Raw genomic sequence first — 27,908 nt, 5'->3', positions numbered from 1 at the left:
CGGATTTATTTGATTTGGTTTATACATGATTTGTTTGGTGTTGGAAATTTGACAAAATAACATTTATTGCTATTGCTATTTTGTATATGATAAAATATATAAAAGTCATGAAAAAAGCATTTGAGGTTTAGGCGGTAACTGGAAAAAATCTATTGGGTGTCAATTAAAACTTTCTTTTATTTTTGTTTGTGAAAAATTTAATTGAGATTTCAGATGAACAATAAATAAAACACAAATAATTTATTTACATAAAACCCAGATCATATTTGAACAAAAAAGCCTTAAGCCAACTTTATTACTCATTTATTCACACGTGTATAAATTATGCCAACATCGCTTGGGGAAGTACCGAAAAAAGTAAGTTGCGATGCCTTTATTGCCGTCAGAAGCATGCAATCCAAGTGAATAATTTTGCTGATCATTTTACTCATTTCAAACCAATATTTAAGGAGATGAAAATACTTGCGAGCTCAATGTTTGTAACATTTTATGCTTTATTTACATGTGAAATAACGATTTAACTTTATCTATCTTTAAAGACCTTTTTTTCTAAACCCAATTAATAATTATTTACTTAGAAATAAAAAATTTGTATATGAACCGATTTGCAGAACCAAAATTTAACAAATTTTGCATTACATTTCAAATACTTTGGAATAAAATTTTGAATAAAATCTTTGGATAAAATCTTTGGATAAAATCTTTGGATAAAATCTTTGAATAAAATCTTTGGAATAAAATTGTTATACCTAATTTTGATATATCCATTACTTTTTCGATCTTTAAAAGTAAACTTTAAAATTTTATTCTCTCTTTGTATGATGTATTTAAATACTTTTTATAATATTTTTTTAAATATATTTTAACGTATTTGTCTTTTTAATTGTAAGACTGTTGTATTTTCTCTTTCTTATTGTAAAGAGGTGTCTTACTGTATTTACTTTGTATATATGTTTATATATGTATTTATATATTTGCGCTTTTATAAGTTCTGACGATAAATCCAATTTTTTTATTATATATAACATTAGTGTTTTGATTTATACTTTCAATTTATATCACGATTTATTGTAATTTTTTAGTCTTGTTTATGTATTGATGTAATAAAATTGTAAATAGTTCTAACGATAAGATCACTATGATCTTTCAGAAGCTTTGTTTGTTTTTGTAAACGACTACAAAATACGGTAAGGTTGGAAATGGAAAGCCAATCTATTAAATGCTATTTTCATGTGACGGTGCTCTGTGATAAGAACATTTGGACTTCTTAGAGCACTTTAATAATTAAAAATATATATGTGTACACGCACAAACCCATAAAATTATTAAAGAATTATTTAGCAACATTATTTTTATTTAAATAATAATATTTTTTTGTTTAACAGTTTTTTCTTCTATTTGTCTCCGCCAGATTGTATTTATATATTTATTAGATATTAAGAATAACATTATAAAATGTTTGCATATTGAAGAAATAAAACTAACTAATGAATACTTTTGAGTCTTTTCCGTAATTGCACATTCCGAAACATTTTTTCCGTAAGGAACTGTTTTGCAAGTTTTTCTTCGAAATGGTTTGTTTCGCAAGTTTCTTTTTGTAAGGCGTTATTACGGAATTTTTTTTCTTTCGGTAATGCGTTACGAAAGGTGAATTTGCGCATGTATAAGTTCCGCAATACCAATTTGAAATACGAAAGATAAAATGCGAAGTTTTCCTAAGTTTTTTTTCGACGAACAACCCTAAATTACATCTTATCAAAAAAATAACCGTATCCATTCCTTTTTTTAAATATGGAGGTACAACAAGATAATTCTAACCTGTGTATATACAGTACAATCTCTCTAATTCGAAAAGTCAGCTTGAAATGTCATCGTTAAAAGTCTTTCTATAATTCGAAAATCTCTCTAAAGGCGGATTTCCACAAGACGAAAAGATTCGCGCAAAGCGACTTTTTTCGTCGATAAGCATGCGCAGATAAAACATTTCTGTTAATTTTGACAAAAATGTTGTATCTGCGCATGCTTATCGACGCTTTTGTTTTATCATTATATTTAGCTAATTTAACTTAAAATTTAATAATTAGTTTATTATATCCGACTTTAAATGTTTCTTTAAAAGTAAACTATATATAAAGAATTTGTACATTTACGCATATAAACACAAAAGTAATAACGTTTTTTGCCTTCAAATACATAGCTCCCTTCAATAAATTTCTAAAAATAAATTAATTTTTCTTTCTTTTTGTGCAAACGAAAATGTAAATTTCTTCTGTAACTATTTTTTAAATATCACGCGGGCTAAGTGGATCACAAATTCCTTTGTTATCGTCAACGTAGATTAGTTTAATGTTATTGTTAAAATCTACATACACTTTGGCGTGGAGAAACCTTCCATGGCTGACTCGAACCTAAACGGAAAGAAAAAAAAAACTGCAAAGTATCCTAACAGGCATTTGTTTTTATAATTAAAGCTCCGAACCTTTTTTAAACGTCTTCTAAACGTTCTAAAGATTAGTACGTTTAGAAGACGTTTAAAAAGCGTATACGTTCAGAACGTAACTTTAAAAAAAAACAAAAGCCCGTTGAAATGTAATTGGTAAAAAAATAAATGTTTGTGCATTAATATTTCATACTATGTATAGCTGATTAAAAAAACTTATACAAGATGAATTAGAAATTGGCCAATCATACCCTTATTCTTTAATTCAATTTCAACTTTGTCTTAAAAACTGACACATAAAGAATCATTTATCGGCACTCCACAATAGAATACCGGAAAAGCAATTAAACCAATATTTGTAAAAACATGTTGCGAATTGAAGTTGCGCTAAATTGGTCATTATCATTATAAAATACAATATGGGTCTTAATAATATATTTCAATGCCCAGAACAAAAAGTTTTATAGAAATACTAAGCATTTCTATAGATTATTTGTTAATTTCTATAGTAATTCCTAGAGAACTTTTTTTTCTACTTTTTTTTTTTGTATAGAAAAAAAGTTTTATAGTAATTTTTATAGAAATTACTAGACATTCTAAAAAATTTCTATAAAAATTCTATTCTATAGAAATTCTATTAAAATTCTATAGAATTTCTATTTTATAGAAATTCTATTCTATAGAAATTCCATAGAATTTCTATTCTATAGATACTCTATAGTTTCTATTCTACAGAAATTCTTTAGAATTTCTACTCTACAGAAATTCTATAGAATTTCTATTCTACAGAAATTCTATAGAATTTCTATTCTACAGAAATTCTATAGAATTTCTATTCTACAGAAATTCTATAGAATTTCTATTCTACAGAAATTCTATAGAATTTCTATTCTACAGAAATTCTATAGAATTTCTATTCTACAGAAATTCTATAGAATTTCTATTCTACAGAAATTCTATAGAATTTTCTATTCTACAGAAATTCTATAGAATTTCTATTCTACAGAAATTCTATAGAATTTCTATTCTACAGAAATTCTATAGAATTTCTATTCTACAGAAATTCTATAGAATTTCTATTCTACAGAAATTCTATAGAATTTCTATTCTACAGAAATTCTATAGAATTTCTATTCTACAGAAATTCTATAGAATTTCTATTCTACAGAAATTCTATAGAATTTCTATTCTACAGAAATTCTATATTTCTTTAGAATAGAAATTCTTTAGAATTTCTATTCTAAATTCTATAAAAATTCTATAGAATTTGTTTAGACCATACGTTTCAAAAGTTTTAGAAATTCTATAGAACTTTTTTTCTTGGGTGTAAAAATTTTTAAAATGATCTTAAACTTCGTTACACTATTTTATCATTATCTATGTAATAAAGCCCGTGAAACAACTTTTAAAAACAGGACTAGATATTTTTGTAATCTTCTAATAACAGAACTATAAATTTTAAAACTCTTCTAGCGACCGATTTTTGAACTTTTTAACATCTTATTATAACCTAGAGAATATAGACACAGATGAAGTATTTTGAAAATAAAGAATAGTCTGTATGAGCCTAATTTGTTCATTTCAAACATTGAAATGTCTGGAATTATATTTCAAGCATTCAGTTCAATGTTTATTACGCGCCAATGGTAAGTTTCATAGATTTTGGAGAATATACAAGCTAATCATGTACTATTTTTCTTTTAGGACACAGCAATAATCCCCAATTTTTGTTATATAAAATTTTAGCGGTTAAAAAAAAACTCCACTTAAACTTGTGAGAAGCATGAGATGCTAACGTTATAGTTCAGTAGTAGTGACTTGTAGTTGATGATGTGTATTATCTTATTTTTCTATTATGTTGTTGTGTGTGAATTTGTTACCTTTATTGCCTTCATGCATGTAAGCAGGTATTGTAGAATGGAAGGAAAACAAAGCCGAAAATTGTTTAAAATTGTAGTACAGTTTTTGTTGTATAACTATTCCAGCGGCAAGTCAAAATGGCGCCGTTGCATTGAAAAAGGAAAATTTTGAACTTAATTTTAAAATTTTTGACTTTATTTCCGGTCCCTTGCGCACTAGTTTGAAACAAAATTTTCTCGATATCTTGAACTCTTGGTATTTTAAACTTTTTCCCGGTCCTCTGAGAGTTCGAGATATTGAGAGTCAACTGTACTTGGTTAAACCTTATCTTTTGCAAAAAATATTTATTAATTCAGTTCTAATCTAGAAATTAATTATTAGTTATTCAAAAAGCATAACATAAAAAAATAACAATAAAATAAGTCTATATGTTGTTTATTTCCATCTTTTAATTGCAATGCTTCAACTGCTTATGACATTAATAATTACATTACATTAATAAAAAGTATTGGGTTTTAGTATTTTTGGTATTAAGTGCATAATAATTTTATACTATATAAAAGAGCAAAATTTAAAATAGCAGTTATAACTTTGAAAAAAAATGTTTTACTTTTTCAAAATTTAAAAAATGTTTAATATTAATAACTGAATTTTACATGATAATACAAAGAGATATGAGAAAAAAAAAATTATGACAGGATATTATTAAATTATTTTTTTTTATAATAATAACTGGTTTATTATTAAATAATCATTTATATTTAAAAAATTTAACACATTTAACTACACGTATTTAAATATAATGCATTAAATAAAAGATAAGCAACAGAATTAAAAGTAGGTATATAATAGTTTTTCAAATAAAATTCTTAGTACAACAAAGTATTAATTAAAATTTTAGTTTTTTGTTTCCTTTTTTTTTTGAGGTAAAAAAGTTAACACAACACTTCTGGGTATTCAAATGTGAAAGATTTCAAGATCCTTAATTCTTTAGATAGGTCTCAAGATTCTTTAATTCTTAATAACTTGGAAATTTTAGGATTAATTTAATCTATCTTTAACGCTCTTCTTGATCTCTTTGTAAGAGAGCGACGCAAGGCAATACCAACATAAAACTGATACTAGTTTACCCAGGGTTTATTATCATTTGTCACGATGAACTATATACCTACAAATTAATCTTAGTAAACATGCCAGCTCCATGCTGCTGTTGTTCGACAGATTTGACGCGCTTACCTTAACCACGTGCATTGAAACTGAAAGAAACTAGGTCGGTGACTTAGCCGTTTAGAGCCAACAATACTGATATAGTCTATGGGAAATGATGGAGAAACATATATAAGTCTGTATTTTTGTCAAAGAACACTTATATAGTAATTTTCGTTATATTTAATTAAAGAAATTATTTCAGTATTAAGACTTTTGGTGAGATTTTTTAGATGAATTTTTTTTTGCATAAGGTAATATTTAAGGTGTTATTATAAAATAAGAAAACCTTTTCTTAAACATGAATACATTAGGTATTTTAACACCTTAGTAACTAGAAAAAATCGAATTCGTATCATAAAAAACATTATAGGTATTACTTGGTGATATCTATATTGCTCTTGCGTAGATTGCGGACGACAAAAATTTAGCAGGAACATCACGTACAGATGCACATGTTATTGCAAAAACATTTCCTGTTTAAAAATTATCGTTTCTCTGGTTGTGTGGTATGACGTATTGCTTAGCATCAATTTGACAAATAAGCAACTTTAGGCAAAACAAACGAATACAAATAGCATCATTAAGTGGTGAGTGAAGCGTCTCTAAACAAAAACTAATAAAAGTTTTTGTAAACGTCTATACTACAAGAAAGTATTTTAACTAGCTACTCTGTCAATAAAGCATGATATTGCTTGAAACATTAAACTGATGGAGCTTCTACATATGCTAAAACAAATGCGCTAAAAGTAAAGGTTTGAAATTGAATAGTATAAAAACGATATACGATTATACGTTTTTATACGTGCATAGCAGCAAACATTTTTTCTTTTTTTTTTTTTTTTACCCAATGCCAAACCAACCTAAAAAGCCACGTTAGAATGTTGTTATAACAACGTTGCTCGATGTTAATACAACATTAAATAATGTTGGAAAAACATCGAGGAACATTATAACATATCGGTCTTCGTCCAAATTATAACGTTAGCTAATGGTGGTTAATCTGACGTCGTCCATCCTTTCCATTTTCAACGATAATCTAACGTTAATCCAACCAAAAAAAACAACTTCATTTAACGTTGTATCAACGTTGTTGTGCCCGCTGGGGTGGTAACCTAAAAATAACTAACGATAAAATAAATGAGCTACTTAATGAAATACATAAATCACAAACAAATTTGCAACTCTTTCAAAAAAGAAAACGAAAAGGTAACCCCTAAACTTGAAGAAATTACAGAGAGAGTAAGAATCCTAGAAAAGACAAATAAAGATATCAAAGAAAACCTAAAAGTTACTCAAGACATCCAAGAAAAAAAGGTATGCGAATTAGAAAAGAAAATTAAAAACAAAAACAGTATAGGTGAAGAGGAAAAATAAATTACGACAGCTAGAAGATAGACTCAGAAGGAATAATCTTCGCATCGGTGGGCTTTCCGAAAACGATCAAGAAACCTGGGATGAAACTGAAAAAAAAATTATTAATTTTATTTGAAAACGAATTAAATATTAAGAACGTTAATATCGAGAGGGCTCACTGAGTTGGAAAAAAAAGAAGGAAATAAAACTAGAACAATTGTTGTTAAAATTCTACATTACAAAGACAAAATAAAAGTACTACATTCATCTAATCGACTTAAAGGATCAGGAATATACATCAACGAAGACTTCTCTTTCGAAACAATGGTCATAAGGAAAAAACTCGTAGAAGAAATTAAGATACATAAAAAAAAAAGGTAAATATTCTTCTATAAAATATGATATGAACTTATAGTTAGAGAATTTAGGAAAAATAAAGCGAGTGCTTGATTACATTATCATTTATATTTAGAATTTTTTATTTTCTTTTTTTTTTCTTATCATTATTTTATTATTATTATTTTTTTTTTTTTTTTTTCAGAAAAATAATAATTTAACTGTTTATAAAAATACCCTACTTATGAATGAAGATAATGTTATACTTAACTCAGAATTTAATTCATTACAAAATAAAAATAGGATACATCTAGATAAGCATTCTGACCCGAATATTAATTTTTTTAGTAATAACAAAGTATTTCAAAATATTAAAACTTTATATTATGACCCTAAAACAGAAAACATAATGCAAGGACTAGATGCTAATTCATTTTCAATTTTGCATTTAAATATTAGGAGTTTTTCAAATAATTTTGATTTATTTAAACAAATTTTATGCGAGATTAAATTTAATTTTCAAATGATTAGTCTCAGCAAGACATGGTGTACTGATGAATATATCGAGAGAAATACAAATTTTCAGCTACCAAATTATAAAGTGGATTCATCAATTTAGAGAATCTTGGAAGAAAGGAGGGGGTTTGTGTGTATTTATAAGTAATTCTTCATCATACAAGCTAAAAAAAAGATTTGTGCTCAACCACTAATGATTGTGAATCACTATATGTGGCAATAATAAATAAAACCACAAAAAAAATTATCATCCACGTTTTATACAGACCACCTTCCGGCTCAAAAAAACAATTCGAAAATCATATTAAAAACATAATTAAAAATAAATTAAGCAACAATAAAAGCATTTATTTTGTAGGTGATTTTAACCTTGACCTGAACATGAGTCATTTAAATACAAATATAAATAATTTCTTTAACGTCATATATCAGAAAATATTCCACTAATTAATAAACCCACAAGCATAAGTAGAGAAAACGCAACAATTATTGATCAAATATTAACCAATGAATTCAAATCAAAAATCAAAACAGGAATAATTAAATGCGACATTTCAGATCACTTCCCTGTATTTCTTATCTCACAAAAATGTGATAACATCTATACACAAAAAGTTAAAAAAAGTACGCGAAATATAAATAAAAAATCCATGAAAAATTTTAATACTCTTTTATCAGATTTAAATTGGGATGACCTCCTTGATATTGAACACACAGATAAGGCATATGATAAGTTTATTGATAAATTACAACAACTTTACAATGCGGCTTTTCCTGTAGTTACAAAATGTGTGAAAAAAACAACATTATTAAATCCATGGATAACGCCTGGAATTTTAAAGTCGTCAAAAAAAAAAAACGATTATATAATAAGTTTCTCAAAAAAAACTTTCAAGAATGAAACTAATTACAAAAATTATAAACATGTTTTTGAGATGGTTATTAAAAAGTCAAAGAAATATTATTATACCGAGCATTTAATAAAACATAAAAAAGATCCAAAAAAAACTTTATTAAGTTGATTTAACTCTAAATTAAGGAAGTAATTGGGACGAAACAAACTGACGGAAATAGTCTTCCTATAAATCTAAACATTGAAAATAAAACTATTAAAAATAAATCTTTAATTGCTGAAACACTTAACCAATATTTTGTCAGTTTAGGTTCCACTTTAGCGTCAAAAATAGAAACTACTGAAGTAAACTTTGAGTCATATTTTACTACTAATAAGACCTCTTAGATGGATAATAAACTATGCAAATATTGCATGGTGCAGCTCTAATGTAAGTAAAGTTAAAAAATTGCTTAGTAGACAAAAACACGCTGTCAGAATTATTTCAGGTCGTTTTACACATTCTATAGAACTATTTAAAAATCATCACATACTTAATGTTTTTCAGTTGAACCTTTATCGAATTCTTATATTTATGTACAAATTTCATAATAAGTAACTCCTATAATATTTAATACACTTTTCAATAAAATTAACCACAAGTATCCTACAAGATTTTCAAATTACAATTATGAACAACCTAAAATGCACTATTTGGTTACTAAATTTTCTATTGCCATCAGAGATCCTAAATTATGGAACACTTTATTAAATAGCCAGCTGAAAAATTGTTCTTCACTTTCTATATTCAAACAAAAACTCAAACAAAAACTTCTTAACGATGTTAATGAATTAAATTCTTTTTAAGATTTTTTTTTTCGTCTTTTTTTTTTTTTAAAACGACTATTTTATTAACTAGTCTTTAATTGAAATTTTCTTAAATTCTCCTATTAACTAACTTTTAATTTTTAGGTGTAATTATTATTATTATTTTTTTTTTTTTTTTTTTTATTATAAATTAGTTACTGATCTTAACATACTTGTAAAAATTTGTACTTTTTTTTATATGGTATAAAGTAATTTTATGTTTACATTTTAATGATTGTACACACTTGCTGATGAAAGCACGTCGGGGCGAAATGGTAAGACAAATATCGTCTTCTTTTAGCCCCGGTCATGTAAATTTTATTTATATAAAACGGCGTTGTATTCTTTTTTTTAATGACGAAAAATAAAACAATAAAAAATAAAATTAAAGCTCACAAAACATATTATGAAATTGCGTTTTTAGGTATGAATTGTTCGTGATATATATATATATACATATATATATATATATATATATATATATATATATATATATATATATATATATATATATATATATATATATATATATATATATATATATATATATATAGTATATATATATATATATATATATATATATATATATATATATATAATTATATATTATTATATTATTTATTTATTTGTTATTATTATTCAGTGATCAAATACAAATACAATAATCTATTTATAATTTGATGAAGAGGTGCTACACCAGGCCCCCCTACGCTGACGAACATGGAGATACAGAAGCTACAGACAAAGCAGCAATTGTATCTATAAAGTTACTTTCTTATGTTGTTTTGAAAGCGTTGATGGATTGAGCGTTCACTGCTTCTTGCGAAAGCGCATTCCATGGGGCGACAATTCTATTTGAAAAAAAGTTATACCGCAGTTTTTTACCATCTGACGTTCTAGTTTATGGATGTGGCCTCTTAGAATATACTTATCTTTACTTTTTGAAATTTTTCGAATGTAAGTGAGATACAGAGTGCGCCATAAATAAAAACTGCGACTGCGAAATGTTTTTTTGAGTCACCCTAGCACTCTATTTGCTACTGATGCAGCTGACTCTATTTGCGGTCTAACGTTAAGGTCATTCGAGACCATCACACCAAGGTCTTTTTCGACTGCGGAGTCTTCGAGAGGACGACGGGTGCCGTCGACGTTTGACATTGAGTATTTGTACGTTGACTTGTTACATCCGCGCCCAACATGTATTACTTTGCATTTCTCAAAATATGTTATTATATATTGTTATATATTAATATATATTATTATATATTATTATATATTATTATATATTGTTATATATTATTATATATTGTTATATATTGTTATATATTATTATATACTATTATATATTGTTATATGAACATCAATAAATACGAGTTCTCTCAATACTTACGTTTTATTAATTTAAGAAACTTTCGCTAGATTTTTAATACTAGCATTCTTAGCTCAATTACAAATTAAGCTTTATTATTAAGGCTTTTAAATAAGCTGGAAATGCTAATATTAAAAGCCTAACGAAATTTCTTAATTTAGTAAAAAAGTTAGTATTGAGAGAACTCGTATTTGATGCGGTTGATTTATGTTTCTGTCATCTTTCCTAAAATTTTCTATCGGGCTTTGATCTGGTGACTGTGCGGATCACTCCAAAACATCAATTTTGTTAGCGTTAAACCACACTTTAACACTTTTGGCGGTGTGTTTGGAGTTGTTGTCTTCTTGGAAATCTGAACCAAAAGGGGGGTTTTCCTCGGCATACGGCAATATGAAATTTTCTAGTATTTCTATGTACATGTATTGATCCATTTTCCCATGAATTCTATGCAACTAGATTTCATCTTTTATGAAATAAGGATCTGCGTCTTGAAACAAAAAGTCTTGTTGTTCATTTTTTAGCAAGACAAGACGAGACAAAACAAGACTAATTTGCTCAAGAATGAATTTGTCTTGTCGTGAAATGTCTTGAATCAATCAAGACCAACTTTATAGAGTGACAACTAAAACAAGAAATATCAATACTTTTCTTGTAATTTTTATTAACAATACAATTATTTAATTAATTAATTAATTAATATTATTATTAAATAATTAATTACAATTTTATTAACAATTATTATTATTATTATTTTTCTTTTTTTTTCTAGTTTCTGCTGTAGCTGGTAGAATCACCAGCAAGTGTGAATTGCACACTTTGACAGCCTTATCAAATATTAATAAAAGTTTCATAAATATGTGTAATTTGTCCCTTATGTATTGTATCATAAATTTTTTAAAACTTTTTCAAGGATTTTGCGTTGATAGCTCCGATGAAGCTTGTAGACCAATAAATATTGGTCCTGGTTTTAATGAATTACTTGACTTCAGTCTTTTAATAAAAACTGGCTTAACTGTAGAATCAATATCTTCTAAAATTTGGTTTACTTTATCTTTGTCTTCTGAAGATTTGAACTTTTAAAAATGAAACAAACTATAAAAGCTATAATCGCCTTTTTGTGACGATTGTAAAGCGCTCAAAAAAATTTTACTATAGTAGCCAATTGCTAAAATACAAAAATGATATACAAAAAACTTGGAACATAATAAAAGAGGTTATAGGTAAAAAAGATATGAGTATTAGTCGTTTACCAAAAAAACTAATTATAAATGACTGTGAAATTATTAACGACAAAATAATTGCTAATTCGTTTAACCATGCATTTGTTAGCACAGGTCCAAGTTTAGCATCAAAAATAAATAAAAGTAAAACTTGCTTCAAATCATACCTAAACTCTAATAATAATATAATGGACAATAATATGCTAACAGAAACAGAATTGCTATATGCCATGTACTTACTTAAACCAAATAAAGGTAATGGAGTTGATGATGTAAGCAGTAATGTAGTAATTAAATCAATGCCTTTTTTAAAAATTCCGCTTTTGCATATATTTACGCTCTCTTTAAACCAAGGAATCTTTCCCGATAAATTTAAAATTGCAAGGGTAATACCTATACTAAAATCAGGAGATGAGACTAGTGTCTCCAATTACAGGCCTATCTCCATACTATCATGCTTTTCAAAGTTATTAGAACACATTATGTATAAAAGATTGTATTACTTTTTAGATTTAAACAATATTCTCTAAGGTAAGCAATTTGGGTTTAAAAAGAGCCACTCTACTGATCAGGCTATTGTTCATCTTGTTCATGATATTTTTAAATCATTTGATGAAAATAAATATACATTAGGTGTATTTATTGATCTCAGTAAGGCTTTTGACACTGTCGATCATTACATTTTATTAACAAAATTAGAAAACTATGGTATTAAACATATAAATATTGCGTGGTTTAAAAGCTATTTGTCAAATAGAAAACAATACATTTCTTATAATGAAGGTAAAACAACCAATATGAACATAACATGTGGGGTTCCTCAGGGATCTATATTAGGGCCACTCCTATTTCTCATTTTTATTAATGATTTAAGCAAAGCTTGTACTGAACTAGATACAATTTTATTTGCAGATGACACAAATCTATTTTATGCACATAATGATATAAATATTCTGTTTAAGTCAGTAAACAAAGAGCTATTAAATCTTACTGAATGGTTTAATGCAAACAAATTATCTATAAATGTAACCAAAACAAAATATACTTTTTTCCATCGTTTTCATGACCGAGATAAAATTCCCTTGAAACTTCCAAAACTTTGTATTGCCAATCAGGACATAAAAAGAGAAACCACTTTAAAATTTCTCGGCGTGCTTCTTGATGAAAATGTGACGTGGAGAGATCACATACAATATCTCAAAAATACAATCTCAAGGAACATAGGCCTGCTATGCAGAGCTAAGCCTTTTTTAAATCCAACTTGCTTAAAGCTTTTATATTTCTCGTTCATTCATTGCCATCTTAATTATGCAAATATTGCTTGGTGCAGTACAAATAAAAATAAAATAAAAAAACTATTTAATAAACAAAAGCATGCAATCAGAATCATTTCCAATGTGGGCCGTTATACACACTCCCAAGCATTATTTGTTAATTTAAATATAATGAATGTTTATCAATTAAATGTCTATTAAGTTCTTATATTTATGTTCAAAATTAATAAAAATATATCTCCTAAAATATTTTACCCATTATTCAAAATAAATCAGAATAGATATCTCACCAGATTTTCAAATAACCGTTATATTCAACCCAAAAGTTATTTTGCGGCGACCGAATTTTCAATTTCTACTAGAGGGCCGAAATTATGGAATAAAATATTAACTAATGAACTTAAAACAATTTCTATGCTAAATGAGTTTAAGAATAAATTAAAGCAAAAACTACAAATGATCGACGTTGAGCTCAGCTTTTTCTGAAGTTTTAATGAGATTGAAAAAAAAAAAAAAAAAAAAAAAAAATATATATATATATATATATATATATATATATATATATATATATATATATATATATATATATATAATTATGGTTTATAAGAATTATTCACATATTTAAAGGTACATGCTGGTGTAAAAGGAAAGCTTCAGGATTATGCGTATTTACTTGCTTGCTTTTTAGTAATATAGTTTCTTTGTACAAATTCTTTTTTTTCTTTTTTTTTAATTTTTCTTAACCAACACAAAAACAAAAAGTTAAAGTAGGACTTTAGGACCGATGATTTTTATTCTATTAAGTCTTTAGAAAAACGTTTTATATTATATAGTGTTGCGTTTTTTTAGTTTTTATTGTCTTATATTTACGGTATAGACTAAGGGGCTTGGTGATAAGACCAATTATGTCTTCTTCTTGCCCCTGCTATTTGTATTTATATTATGCTTTACGACTTTAATAAATTTATATGGCAAAAAAAAAAAAAAAAAAAAAAAAAAAAAAAAAAAAAAAAAGATTTTTCTTTTAAGTTTGATTTTTGAAACTCCGGCAATCCGAATATAACAACATTTTTAAACCTCCTTTTCCTCTCTTTCTGTTCATTCATTGTAGCATTTATAACTATTAGTTGTTCTATTGGTGCTTTATTTCTTGACACGACTGATCCCCAGTTATGAATTTCTGGAACACCCTTAGATATAGTTTGTTGATCTCCAATTTTTAGTTTTAAATTATTTTTAAATCATGAATTTCAATTTTTTTTTGTTGCGCTTCAATTCATTTTCTGAGATTTTCAATTTCCGCCAAAAGTTCTGCTTTAACCGCCTCTAGCTGACCTTTTTAAATATTTGTCATTATTTATTTTATCCCTTGGGATTTGATGCGATTTTGTTTGATTTTGTTGGATACGATTGAATACAAACGTAAATTAATAAATAACTTCAATTAAGAAAAAAAAAATACGAAAACTTCCAACAAGTATGTAAACATTATCAGCAAAGTTAAATCTTTTATAAAAGTGTTACAATTCAAAATCATTTACCTCGAATTGATACTATGATTTCATTTTTTGTGAAATAAAATTAAAAATTTAGTCTTGTTATTTAGAGAGTGAATAATAATACAAAACCAATATCGGCAATCTTGAAAAGTCTTGTCAAGACTTGGTATTCTTGAAATGATTACAATGTAACAAGACTGCAAAATTAAGTCTTGATAGGTCTTGAAATGTTTCAAAACCGTGTAGGTTTAATTGTGGTATTGGTATAAAATTATCTCAAGACCTAGACCCTTAATTATACCTCAGAAGACTACATTCACTGTCTATTATTTTTTAATCTTTTATTAGTTATGACGTAAATGTTTTTTTCACGACAAAAACCAACTTTGATTCGTTAAAATATACTGCATTCGAAATTGATTCTTTTATAAGAGTTGATTTATAATCATTTCTAAGTAATAACAAAAGAATGCCTTTTTTTTACTTAAAGTTTATATTTACAATACAATATGTTTACAAGTAGAAGCATGTTACACAAGTGGTTTATATATATTTATATATACAATAGGGTGTGTCGATTTTCACTTTTTTTTGAAATTTGATGATGGCTAGTATTTTTTTTTCGTAAATCAGTATGCAAAACATGAAAATAATTTTTTTTTTGGAAAAAAAATCTTTTAAGCTACTTTTTTTCACCCTTAAACTATTATTTTTTTAGACTTAGTTTTTATTCTTTAAACTGAAGTTTGCCGTAATCTCCGAAGAAGATCGCATTTATTTACCAAACCATGTAGTAAACTAAAATTTAACTTAGTTCATAAAATTGGCCATTTCAAAATTTAGTTTATTAAACAACATTAAATAACAAATATATTTTTGAAGTATACACTCTCCTTTTTGCAATGTTTATATTTTTTGGATTATATAATATGTATACAGTCGTCCCCCGGTTAACGAACCCCCCTGTTAGCGAACTTTCGGTTAACGAACCGAAAGTTTGCCAAAAATCCTCCCCCGGTTAACGAACCGGAACTCGGTTAACGAACCGGGACCGCCGAATGGCGCGCACACGCGCGTGAAGGTCGGGCGCGCCGTCCAGCATTTCCCCCTCAGTTTTGTGAGTGTCATGGAAACCTGGGAGGTGAATGGTTGTGCTGGGTGTGCTTTTGTTGTTTCATTTTTTTCTTTTCTTGTTTCACTAATATTTTTCATGCATTTTTGTGCTTTTTTCTAGGTTTTTTTCCCACTTGCGATTTTTTCGATTTTGCGATTTTTCAAAATGTCGAACCCTGCGAAAAAAAGCAGAAAAGTTTTCACTCTTGAAGAGAAAAAGACAATCATTCAAAGAGTGCAAAAAGGTGAAAAGCAAAGTGACCTGGCTAAGGAGTTTGGTGTGAATAAATCAACCATTTTTTGATAAGCAATGTTCATGTTCAATTTTTAGTTTTTTCTAAAACTTTGACAAGCAATTTTCATGCACAATTTCAATTTGTTTCAATTTTTAAAAGTGCATAAATCTCAGGTTTCAATCATTTCACCTTTGCCTATTTTATTTATCAAGTTGGACAATTTTTTGAATTTTTTCCCCCATTATTTCGGCAAAATCCACCAATTAAAAATTTTTTAATGGCGGCCTATGGGAAAACGCGTTTCGGTTAACGAACTTTTCGGATAACGAACTAGTTCGTACTCCGAATTAAGTTCGTTAACCGGGGGACGACTGTATATATGTATATATAAATATATATATATGTATGTATTTACACACATTTGTAATACCAAAAACTAAGTGTATATCAGTTCATTATTTTAATTAGAAAGAGTTTAGATATATATATATATATTTAAACTCTTTAGATATATACATATATATATATATATATATATATATATATATATATATATATATATATATATATATATATATATATATATATATATATATATATATATATATATATATATATATATACACACATTTGTAATACCAAAAACTAAACGTATATCAGCTCATTATTTTAATTAGAAAGAGTTTAGATTTTAAAGTAAAAAGTAGAACATCAAGTTTTTTATACACACATATGTTTATATTTACTTCATAAAAAAACAAGTCCAAGATATAGTTATCTAACTAAAGATGATTAAATAATAGTTTGTAACTAATTTTTTTTAATGAGGTTTACCATGTCTTTTCTCTGCTAGCAACTTGACCTTGAATTTATATTCAAGGTCAAGTTGCTAGCAGAGAATTAATAGAGTATTTCTTCTGGCCTGACCAAAGACATGGCAAACACTTTCAGATGTCATTTTTACACATCTTTCAACAGATTGTGTATGGGAAGGCCACATTGTTACTTTCATTGGAGTGTTAATAAATTCTTTAACTGCTTCAGTTGATAAATGACAGGTTAGAGGTGGTTCAGTAATATCACTCCAGTCTATAAGTTCAGACAAACAGGTTGCTTCCATAATGATGGCAGGAGTCTTTCGAATCCTAAAAGATCTATCTCCAAATTGAAGTGCCTCATTCCCTGCTCCTCTTATTTTAACTATTTTATCAACTGCTTCTTTTCGCTCATCTTCAATTTGACTACAGAGCATACTTTGCAAAACTGATTCAGGGTGAGCATACCATGCTGATCGTTTGAAAGTCGGTAAAACAATGTCAATTACCTCCTGAGTTTGATTTTTTAGTTATTGCATATGTTTAAGTAAGTTTATTGGTCCTTCCACCCAGCACGAATTTACTTTAATACTAAACCAGTTGGGAATATAGACACCTACTATGTACTCAACAATCATTTTCAACCTATTTAAAAGGTCACCTGTTAACCCATGTTTGGATACCCAGATTCTGCAAAACCTTAAAGCAGTAGTTAGCCATTTACTATGACAAACAGGACCTATTTCTAGTAATGCAAGTCTCTTAGGCAGAACTCCAGTTTTAATAGATGTCACAATTTGGTACACATAGCTCTGATCAGTGCTTAGATCTTTGATAATGTCAGGACCAACGTAGATAAGTAGAGAGTTTTCACACACTTTTAAAAATTCTGGGTTAATTTCAAGGTTGGTAGCATCATCCAACATCTTACCCAGCGGTCCTGACCAATGATTGCTGGCTTTAGTAGGACCATCAAGAAACTTAATAAGACTTCTTAACTCTAGTTCCCCAGTGTGCAGATCACATACAATCCATACAAGTTTTTTATTAAGTTTTTTTTCAACCCATTGTATTACTCCTTCTGCCCATCCAGTATTTAAATTAGTACTATCACAACCTATAGCTTCCAATGTCAAATGTAAACATCTTCCTTTAAGCCGTTCGATTAAATGATCAGCAATTATCTCTGCAGGTTTTTTTAAATCTGACTCTTCAGGAACAAAATGGAATAGATAATTTCCACCAGGTTCACTGCACACAGTATAATGTTCTTCTTTTATTAAACCTGAAAATTTTTTGCCTTCAACATCAAAGAAAATTTTAGTGTCATCTTTTCTACCATCAAAAAAAATACAACTCAAACCATTATTGTTAAGTTCATTTTGGAGTTTTAAGGTCAACTCTTTTCCAATTTTTTCTTGAGCTCGCTTAACTTTGTTGTGGTCAATAATTAAGGAAGTGTTTCCTTTAGTGATAATTTTAGCATCAATAAGGGCAGCAGTTGCTATTTCTGCAGTTTCTCTTAAACCTGTATGATGCCTTAAGCTTGCTAATGCTATATTTTTTATATTCATTGTGTTATATAATACACTTTTTTCTTTTTTGAAATATTAATTTTTATTTTATCATTTGTATCTTCACAGACTTTGTCCGAGTCACTCTTGGGAAAAAAAAAATCATTTTCTTGATTAAGAATCTCCTGGTCTATTTTTTATTTTTTTATTTGTGAAACCTGATTTTCTATTGACAATCGTTTATTTTTTTTATTTTGTTTTCGAGTTTCAATAAGGATAGCTAACAAAGTACAACTCAAGAAGAGGAATTTTTTTTTCTTTTTTACAAGTACATACAATGTGAGCTTTTCTGTCACAGTTTTCTTCACAATTATTCTCTAAGCAAAAAAGTATTTTACAATTGCATGTAAACAAATCAAAAAGTTCATCAAGTTTTTCCATAAATATATTTCTAATTGGTGAGGATACATTGCCATTACTAACTTTAACAGCCAATAACCACAAATCTTTTACTTTACATTTGATTCTTCTTTCAGAATTAATAACTGGATTTATAAATTGAGAATTAGCTTTTTTCCACTGTAACAAAATTCCTGGAATAATATCTTTTACAAGCTGATTTACAGTATAGTTTCTGTAATTTTTTTCACTAATCTTCCTTAAATACAGGCCATACTTGAGAATATCTCTGGAAGTTGGGAGTTCTGATGGAAGAAACTCTGAATACTTTCCAATCAAATTACTAAGTTGACAAGCTGATTTACTTCTGGTTTTGGTGGTATATGACATTTATATATATATATATATTTTTAAAAGATTCAAAAAATTGTTTATGCTCTAAAAATACTTTACTTTATCTACAAATAAAAAAAATAAGACGGAGGCGTTTTACTAATACAGTAATACTTTTTAAAAACATTGAGCCATCTTTCTGTAAAACAAATTAATTTTACTTATATAAACTTTTATTATATAAATAAATATATACATAAACAATTTTTCGAAATAAAAGTTTATATATATATATATATATATATATATATATATATATATATATATATATATATATATATATACATATATATATATATATATATATATATATATATATATATATATATATATATATGTATATATATATATATATATATATATATATATATATATATATATATATATATATATATATATATATATATATATATATATATATATATATATATATATATATATATATATATATATATACACACACACACAAGTTTTTGAAAGGTATTAAAATTTAATAACAAACAAAAAATCTACAATTTATAATGCTTTATAAATAAAATGTAAGACACACAGTTCATCATTCCTACATAATCTAAAAATAATATAAATATTGCGAAAAGGAGAGTGTCTATTTAAAATATAATTGTTGTTTACACGTTGTTTGTTAAACTAAATTTTTAAATGCAGGATTTTAGGAACAAAGTTAAATCTTAGTTTACTTCATGGTTTGGTAAATAAATGCGATCTTCTTCGGAGATTACGGCAAACTTCAGTTTTAAGAATAAAAATTAAGTCTAAAAAAATAATAGTTTTAGGGTGAAAAAAAGTAGCTTAAAAGATTTTTTTTCCCAAAAAAAAATTATTTTCAAGTTTTGCATACTGATTTACGAAAAAAAAATACTAGCCATCATCAAATTTAAAAAAAAAAGTGAAAATCGAGACACCCTAATATACAATGCACTTGTATAACATACTTGTTTAACATTTTTGTATATTTCATTGGTTTCGTTTTTTTTTTATTATTCTTCATAAAATCTAAATAAACTTATTTTAAATTTATTACTATTACTATAAAAGTTACAACAAATTTATTGGAGCTTTAGCTAGAATGGTTGCTAAATTTGTTTCTCTCGTTATTATTCAACTTCTGAGTCTAATTTATACAATTATAGGGGAAACTGTTGTACCTTTGACCACGTTGTACCTTTGGTCACTCTACTCTGTTGGCTTACTATTATTATTTAAAAAAAACGGGAAGTGTCATTTGAAATAGTAGTCCCTGACAACTTTTCTTATCGTAAAACATTATACTTGGGATAGATGGTATTGATCCACAAGCAATTATAAGTTTTGACTCTTAAAAAGTAAATATTTGTGTTAATCTTATTCTGATTTTAAAACTGTGATAAATTGTTGTTTGATTCATCTACGACATTATAAACATTACCCAACATCTTTTTTTTGTTATGGAAAATTTTGGATGATTATGTCTGACCGTAAATGGGGATTAAGACAATAACTGTTAAAGAAACCCATCTCGTGTACCTTTGACCAGTCAAGGACGTTGTACCTTTGACCAATAAAAACTGCTTCCTCGGTAATTTGCGGACTTTAAGAGGGCAAGATTATAAAATTTATAATCTACCTTATTAGGCGTCGTCTGTGCTTTATTGCTTTTTAATGCAAAATTGTTTCTAGTATTATGATGATGAAATAATTCCATTGAATTTTAATGCAATTCACTATTTATTCTTGAACCACTACTACACTTAGAATAATCAATTTTGTTAATTTAGTTAGTTGGACAGCTGAAGCAATATTATTGTCAAGTTCATTTTATTACCTAGTTTCTGCTCAGCTATAGGGAATTAAATGTATCGAAATAGTTAATTAATTTTGTTAATATATTTTAGTTTTAAAATGCCAAGGAGCAAGATTGGTGTTTTTCGCAAAAAGATTTCCGAAATGGATATGCTAAATGCAGTGAATTTTGTGCTTCAACAAAAAATGAGTTTAAGTGAAGCTGCAAGACATTGCAACATTAAAAAGTCAACTTTAATATATCAGTTGAAGCAGTTTAAAAAATCTGGTAGCTGCGAATATTTATATTCACATACCAAACCAAAAAAAGTATTCTCAACTGAAGAAGAATTAATTTTGGTAAACTACTTGGCAGATGCTGCAAATATGCATTATGGACTTACATTAAAGCAGATAAGATCCTTTGCATATGAGTATGCTTTAGCAAATCATAAAAAAATTGAAACTTCATGGATGAAAAATAAATGTGCAGGTGAACAATGGCTGCGAGATTTTCGCAAAAGATATAATAACAAGCTATCTCTACGTAAACCACAACCTACAAGTCTTGGTAGATCTTCTGCATTCAATAGAGAAACTGTAAGAATTGTATATAAAAATTACAAAAATGTTTTAGAACGTTATCATTTTGACCCATCAAATATTTGGAACTGTGATGAAACAGGAATTACCACAGTCCACGTACCACCAAAAATTCTAGCTCCAAAAGGTAAAAAACAAATAGGGAGCATAACTAGTGCTGAACAAGGCAACAATGTAACAATGATTACAGCCATTAATGCTACTGGAAATAGCATCCCACCATTACTTGTATTTCCACGTGCTAAATTCAAAGACTACATGTTAAATAATTGTCCTCCTGGAAGTGTAGGAGCAGCTAATAAGTCTGGATGGTCAAATGAAGTCATTTTTGTGCAATTTCTTGAACATTTTATTAGTAATGTGCGACCGTCAATTAAAAAACCTGTTCTTTTATTAATGGATAATCATGAGAGTCATGTAAACATTTCTGTTAATGAGTTAGCAAAAAAATCAGGCATAGTTTTAATGACATTTCATTCTCACACAACCCATAAAATGCAACCTCTTGATCGTGGTGTTTTTGGACCATTTAAAACTTTTTATAACAATGCCATGAATAACTGGATGATATCACCAGGCAATGCTGGTAAACCAGTCACAATTTATGATATATCTTACCTTGTTTGTCAAGCTTATCCTCATGCTTTTGTACCAAATAATATTATAAACAGTTTTAAATGTACTGGATTTTATCCATTTAATGAAAATATTTTTACTGATATTGACTTTTTAGCTGCAAATGTTACTGATAGGCCAATAGTGAATACTGAAGCTTGCCTTTCTAATGAGATTATTGATGTTAAAACTGCTCCATCCAGTGTACCATCAACGTCATCTATTGTTTTAGGGGAAATCCCTACTGTGAGTTTACCATCAAGATCAATTGTTTCACCTGAGATAATACGACCTCATCCTAAAGCCAAATTAAGAAAAACAAATACTTCAAAAAGACGTAATAGAAAATCATGTATTTTAACTGATACCCCTGAAATTAAAGTTATTCTAGATTCAAAATCTAATAACCAACAATTTAAAAAGACCTCTTCAAGCAAAAGAAAAAAAATGGCAAAGCAGATTATTTTTAGTCAGTCTGACATATGTTTAAATGATGAAAGCTCTAATGAAATTGATTTTGGAGTAAATATACTTGATAATGAAAGTGGAATTGTTTCTGGAGATTTTTTAATTGTCAAGTTGGCTGGAAAGAAATGCTCTAGATTTTATGTAGCAGAAGTTTTAGAAGTTGTTGGTATAGTTTACAAAATTAAGTATCTTAAGAAATCAGAAGACTTTTGTAACAAGTTTATAAGAGAAGATGACAATCTTTATGATTTGGAACTTAAGGATATTATTATGAAACTTCCACCACCAAGTATTGGTCATGGTTCATCTAAGCGTCAGTATCTTATGTTTGATGTTGATCTGACTATTTGCAATAGTTAATATATTTTACTCTTTTATCATTGTATTTTTTGTTGTCATCATTAAGATATTTTCTATAAAAAGCATTATGATCATATGTAAATGAATATAGACCGCCAGCTAACATAAGTTATAAAAATATATTTTTGCTCTTTTCTTATCTAAAATAATAAAAATAACTGTATATATTAGAAAATATGTTTTGTACAATTAAATCGCGTTTAAAGTTTTGGACCTTAATCCTAATTATTTCATGTAAGTAGCATCTAACTAAAGAAAATATGTGACTTTATCTAAATAGTTATAATAACTGATTTTATTGAAAAAAATTAGTAATACTGAGTATCGTAACTTTAATACACAAGTCTTTGCAAGATTGTAAGGATTGATTTTTCTAGTTTTTTTTTAGACAATTAGGATTGATTACAAAATAATTAGATTTTTTTTATTGATATAAAATGGACCAAAAGTTTCTATATAATATATAACAAGCTAAAATATTAAAAAGGGTTCAAACATTGCATGATTTTTTAATAATAACATTTTGGTCAAAGGAACAACGCGCATCGGTCAAAGGTACAACGTACGTGTTGTACCTTTGACCAATAGACTTCTTTATTTAAAACGCGGGAAAAAGATACTTCTTGGTCAAATGAAAAAAAAGTTCTAAGTATAATTTTTGGGCAAAATATAAGAGAATATTATAAAGTTTGAATGGTTTGGATTTACTCAATAGGCTACGCAAAAAACGCCTTAAAGCAAAAAGTGGTCAAAGGTACAACAGGTTCCCCTAAATTGCAAAATTTTCAATCGTAAAAAGTTACTTAAATTGCAAATTTGTGTAAAACTATTAATTGTTTTCAAGAAAAATAACTTTAAGATAAGGAATTATTAATATTCTTTTTTTTGTTTTGTTTCAACGAACTGCTAATTTTAAATTTGACAACCCATATAAAACTCAGTTTTTAAAGTTTTCTATGAATCTTAATCTTTAACTGTCGTTGCATACTCCATAACTTACTCCATTTTTTTGTCACTTATTCCATCAATAACTCCATTATTCCTTGCAATCTTCTAGTTAGTTAATAGCATTCTTGGTAGGAGTTTTTGGGTACTTTTTCAAAAACAATTTCAAAAAGTTTATAGCACTATAAGAACTCCAGCCCGATAATATTTACTACTACAACTTCAAGTTATAAGTTTTACTACAACGCAATAAGTACTCTTGCTCCAGCGTTATGAGTTTTTGCTAAAATATTTTTAGTCAACTTGTAATAATTAAAATTTCAGCTATATTTGCTTAATTAGATAATCAAAAATATATAAATATTTCTTAATTTTACCTTGATTAAAATATTGGTACCACAATTTGTAGACTGAAATCGATAAGTAACAGCGTCGTATATATCCAAACAATGAATGGTTCGATTGAACAGTTCTTCTTTTACCTAAATTTGAAATTATATTTTGTAAACTAAAAAGTTTTACGATGTCCTTTAAATTTTATATAGTTTTTGGCAAATTTTGATAAATAGTATTTCAAAGTTATGTCAAATGATATTGTTACGTTTCATGTAATTTTTTGTTTCTTTGCTGAGATATTAATACAACCTTGAAAAGTAGTCGAAATAACGGAAGAGTAGTAAAACGTTAACCCGTTTATGTTAACGGAAAATCAAAACGTTAACCCGTTTATGTTAACGGAAAATCAAAACGTTAACCCGTTTATGTTAACGGAAAATCAAAACGTTAACCCGTTTATGTTAACGGAAAATCAAAACGTTAACCCGTTTATGTTAACGGAAAATCAAAACGTTAACACGTTCAAATTAATTACTTTTTTTCATACATAAAAATTATTATTAAATGCGAATATAATACCAAGCCACGCACAAAGCAAAATGTCACCGTATACATTGCTAAGTAAGATTCTAGATATAACATGAAATCATCTTACATCTAACAATGTCATTAGATTTATAATGGATGATATTATAATAATGCCATGAAAAAAAAGAAACTAACCAAGTTTATTATATCTTGAACTTCAGCCGTTGCAGCTAGCCTTTCGGACAAAGCGTAATTTGGTTTGTCCATCGCGTCATAAAAAAATTTAAAATATGCTGTAATAAGTTATATTATAAAAATGGTATATTATTAGCAAACACTGATCATATATTTTATATATGTATATATATATATATATATTTTTTTTGATCTACTAAACTTAATAATAAAATTTTGCTCAAGTCTGTTTGACTTTAAATTAATAGAAGCACATTAAAGTTTAAATTTTTAGACAGTGTGAATAGAACCACGTGTATGCAGCCGTGTGAATGAAGCGATAATTCATTAGATTTTTTGAATAAATGTGGTTTTATACTCATAAAAGATTAAATTTATTTTGCTTCAAGTAATTGAAAAAGTCTTATTAAAATGTGTTTGTGTAGATAAAGTGTGAGGTGTGGATGGTGTATGCTTAATAATGCATTAATTTGATTTACATTTATCTCACCTAATTTAATTCGTTCTAAAGTACACATGCACCATTGATACACTTCATTCGAATACAAGACAATATGAACAAAATTTTTTGTTTGTTTATTTATTTTGCCGTTTAATAACATCTACAATTTAAAAGTATATAAATAAAAACACTGGCGGGGCAAGTAAAGACATTATTTTGTATTATCACCGAGCCCATATTTATAATAATCGTATTATATATGTATACTTTACAAATATTTATTGAAAATTATAAATGTAAAATAAATAACAACTAGTTTAGGAAATGCTTCAAGAACAATAATTATGTTAAAAGTAATACAAGAAAAATTGAAAGAAAAAAATAAACAAGGAAAATTGAAAGAAAAAAATAAATAAATGAATTATTTATTCATTATTAATTAATTAAAAAGCGCATATATACAAGAGCCGTAATATATAAATATACTTTACAACTTATTTATTGAAAAATATAAAAGTAAAATATATAACAGTTTGTAATAAAGTAATATAGAACGTAATAAAGTAATATAGATAATAAAGAACAAAAAATTGAATAAGTTGAACAAAAAATTGAATAATTGAATAATTTGTAATAAAGTAATATAGATAATAAAGAACAAAAAATTGAAAATAAAAGACTTTAATTACAATATATATATATCCCAGCCGGCAAATAACGTTGAAATATCGTTGAACTTACGTTGAAACCTTTCGTTAAATTTACGTTGAAACAACGTTAAGAATGACAGTTTTTTTAACGTTGATTTATCAACGTTAAACCGGCTGTTAAAAAACGTTTTGTTATCACAGAAACGGTGGCCAAGCTTCAAATAGACACAGTACAGAGGACTGCAATGTTATTAACATGTTTTCTGAAGGTTCTATGTGCTTGGCGGACAGAGGTTTTAATATCCAAGATTTGCTTTTGGAAAAAAAAGTGGTATTAGTTTGCCCACCTTTTAAAAAAAAAGGACAACATTTTACACAAGCGAAAATTCTATCAGCCAAAGAAATTGCTCAATCACGTGTCCATTTAGAACGCTCAATTTGTTGACTTAAAGAGTTTAGGATTTGTAAGAACGAGTTATCATTAACAATGCTAGACCTCATTGATCACATTTATGTTATTTGTGGGGCTTTAAGTAATTTACAACCACCAATTGTAAAAGAATTTATTTGACATAAATTAAATCTTAATAAATATATATATATATATAAAAGATTTGGTTTATAATGTAACTTTTTTATAAAAAAAAAGTTACATTATAAACCATGAAAAATATTAAGAATAATGTTTTCAAAATGTGTTCAGATCGTTATCACATATTTTCTGTTGCTTAAGATTTATGATGTCATTATTGAATGTTTCATTAAGTTGTTTACATTCTAAATCATTAACACACTTCTTAATGAGATCATATAAAATCAATTTAACCATTTCCTTTTTTTCGAGTTTCTTTATAAATAATTCAGGCAAAATAAATTCTGTAAAAAATATTTGAAACTTTTGTACATTTTTAATATAGCTAAGATCAGAATTCTTTCACGGTTTTGATCACTGGCTAAACATACATAGAAATCAGCATGTGGATAGCCACTAATAAATAACTGATGTTGTATTTGCGTACTGTATCTATGACTAGTTTTTAGTGTGTATGTGTTTGCACAAGATTTGTTTTCTAGGAAACTTTGCGCACTTAGAGCATATTCAGAGATTTTTTTTTTCCTAAATGTCCATGGGCATTTAATTTCAAGCAAACCAAAACCACAGCATGTACAACTTATAATACCATCTGGACTTGCTACAAGATAAGGTGTTTCAATTGATATTATTAGGCCGGTTTGATAACATTTAAAGTTTTTATGATTTTTTTCATTTTCTTAATATATCTTTTTCTGGCATAAGACTCAAACATGTTACCCCATTGAATTGACTTACTCTCTGCTTTTTTTTTATAGCCTAAAAGTTGAGCACAAATGCTGCTTTTTTGTTTTTCCCTATCAAGTCAACGTCAAATTTTTTCAAAACATCATGAGCGATCGATGACGATATTCTTCCAACTCTATATTTTTTCCAAAGTAAACTTTTTGATTGAGGTATTGTAGATTCTTTTATAAGTTCTTCTAGAGATTGTGTTATTAAAAACGTCCTTAAAAATTGTTCACATTTAAATGCTAAACATTCATTTCCATAACAACATTCTATTTGAGCTACTAATTGGTCTATGGTGGGTTATAGTGTTTCATTTTTAGTTGTGCTTGCAGAAGGTAGTTTTTTTTTTAAATATTCTGACTGTATATTTGGCTTTAGGCAAATTACAGCACTTTTTTCATCGGTGGCTTCTGCAACT

The 27,908-nt window shown here is 27.2% G+C and overlaps 1 protein-coding gene across 2 annotated transcripts; it reads right to left on the bottom strand.

The window, feature by feature from the left end:
• Window positions 1–2,084: 2,084 nt before the first annotated feature.
• Window positions 2,085–25,342, bottom strand: LOC101235228 (uncharacterized). Of its 2 annotated transcripts, none has more exons than XM_065793747.1 (3): window positions 25,075–25,307; window positions 24,393–24,497; window positions 2,085–2,408 (listed from the first exon to the last, which is right to left on the bottom strand). In XM_065793747.1, exons 1-3 carry the CDS (start codon window positions 25,144–25,146, stop codon window positions 2,283–2,285), a joined length of 303 nt encoding a protein of 100 aa, XP_065649819.1. In that variant the 5' UTR covers window positions 25,147–25,307; the 3' UTR covers window positions 2,085–2,282. The 2 variants fall into 2 exon arrangements, with proteins under 2 accessions (XP_065649819.1, XP_065649820.1); XM_065793748.1 differs by lacking the exon at window positions 2,085–2,408 and adding an exon at window positions 24,027–24,298 and having other exon boundaries at window positions 25,075–25,342.
• Window positions 25,343–27,908: the final 2,566 nt, after the last annotated feature.

This window comes from Hydra vulgaris, chromosome 03, assembly GCF_038396675.1.
Source record: "Hydra vulgaris chromosome 03, alternate assembly HydraT2T_AEP".
Taxonomy (NCBI): domain Eukaryota; kingdom Metazoa; phylum Cnidaria; class Hydrozoa; order Anthoathecata; family Hydridae; genus Hydra; species Hydra vulgaris.
Note: the sequence above shows the minus strand (reverse complement) of the source record. Positions and strands in the feature narration are given on the sequence as shown.

Coding starts and splice junctions, on each gene's coding strand:
- LOC101235228 (XM_065793747.1), bottom strand. CDS start 25,146: ATGGACAAACCAAATTACGCTTTGTCCGAAAGGCTAGCTGCAACGGCT. Junction 24,498..25,074: donor TTCAAGATATAATAAACTTG/GTTAGTTTCTTT, acceptor TTTCAAATTTAG/GTAAAAGAAGAACTGTTCAA. Junction 2,409..24,392: donor GTACCAATATTTTAATCAAG/GTAAAATTAAGA, acceptor CTTTCCGTTTAG/GTTCGAGTCAGCCATGGAAG.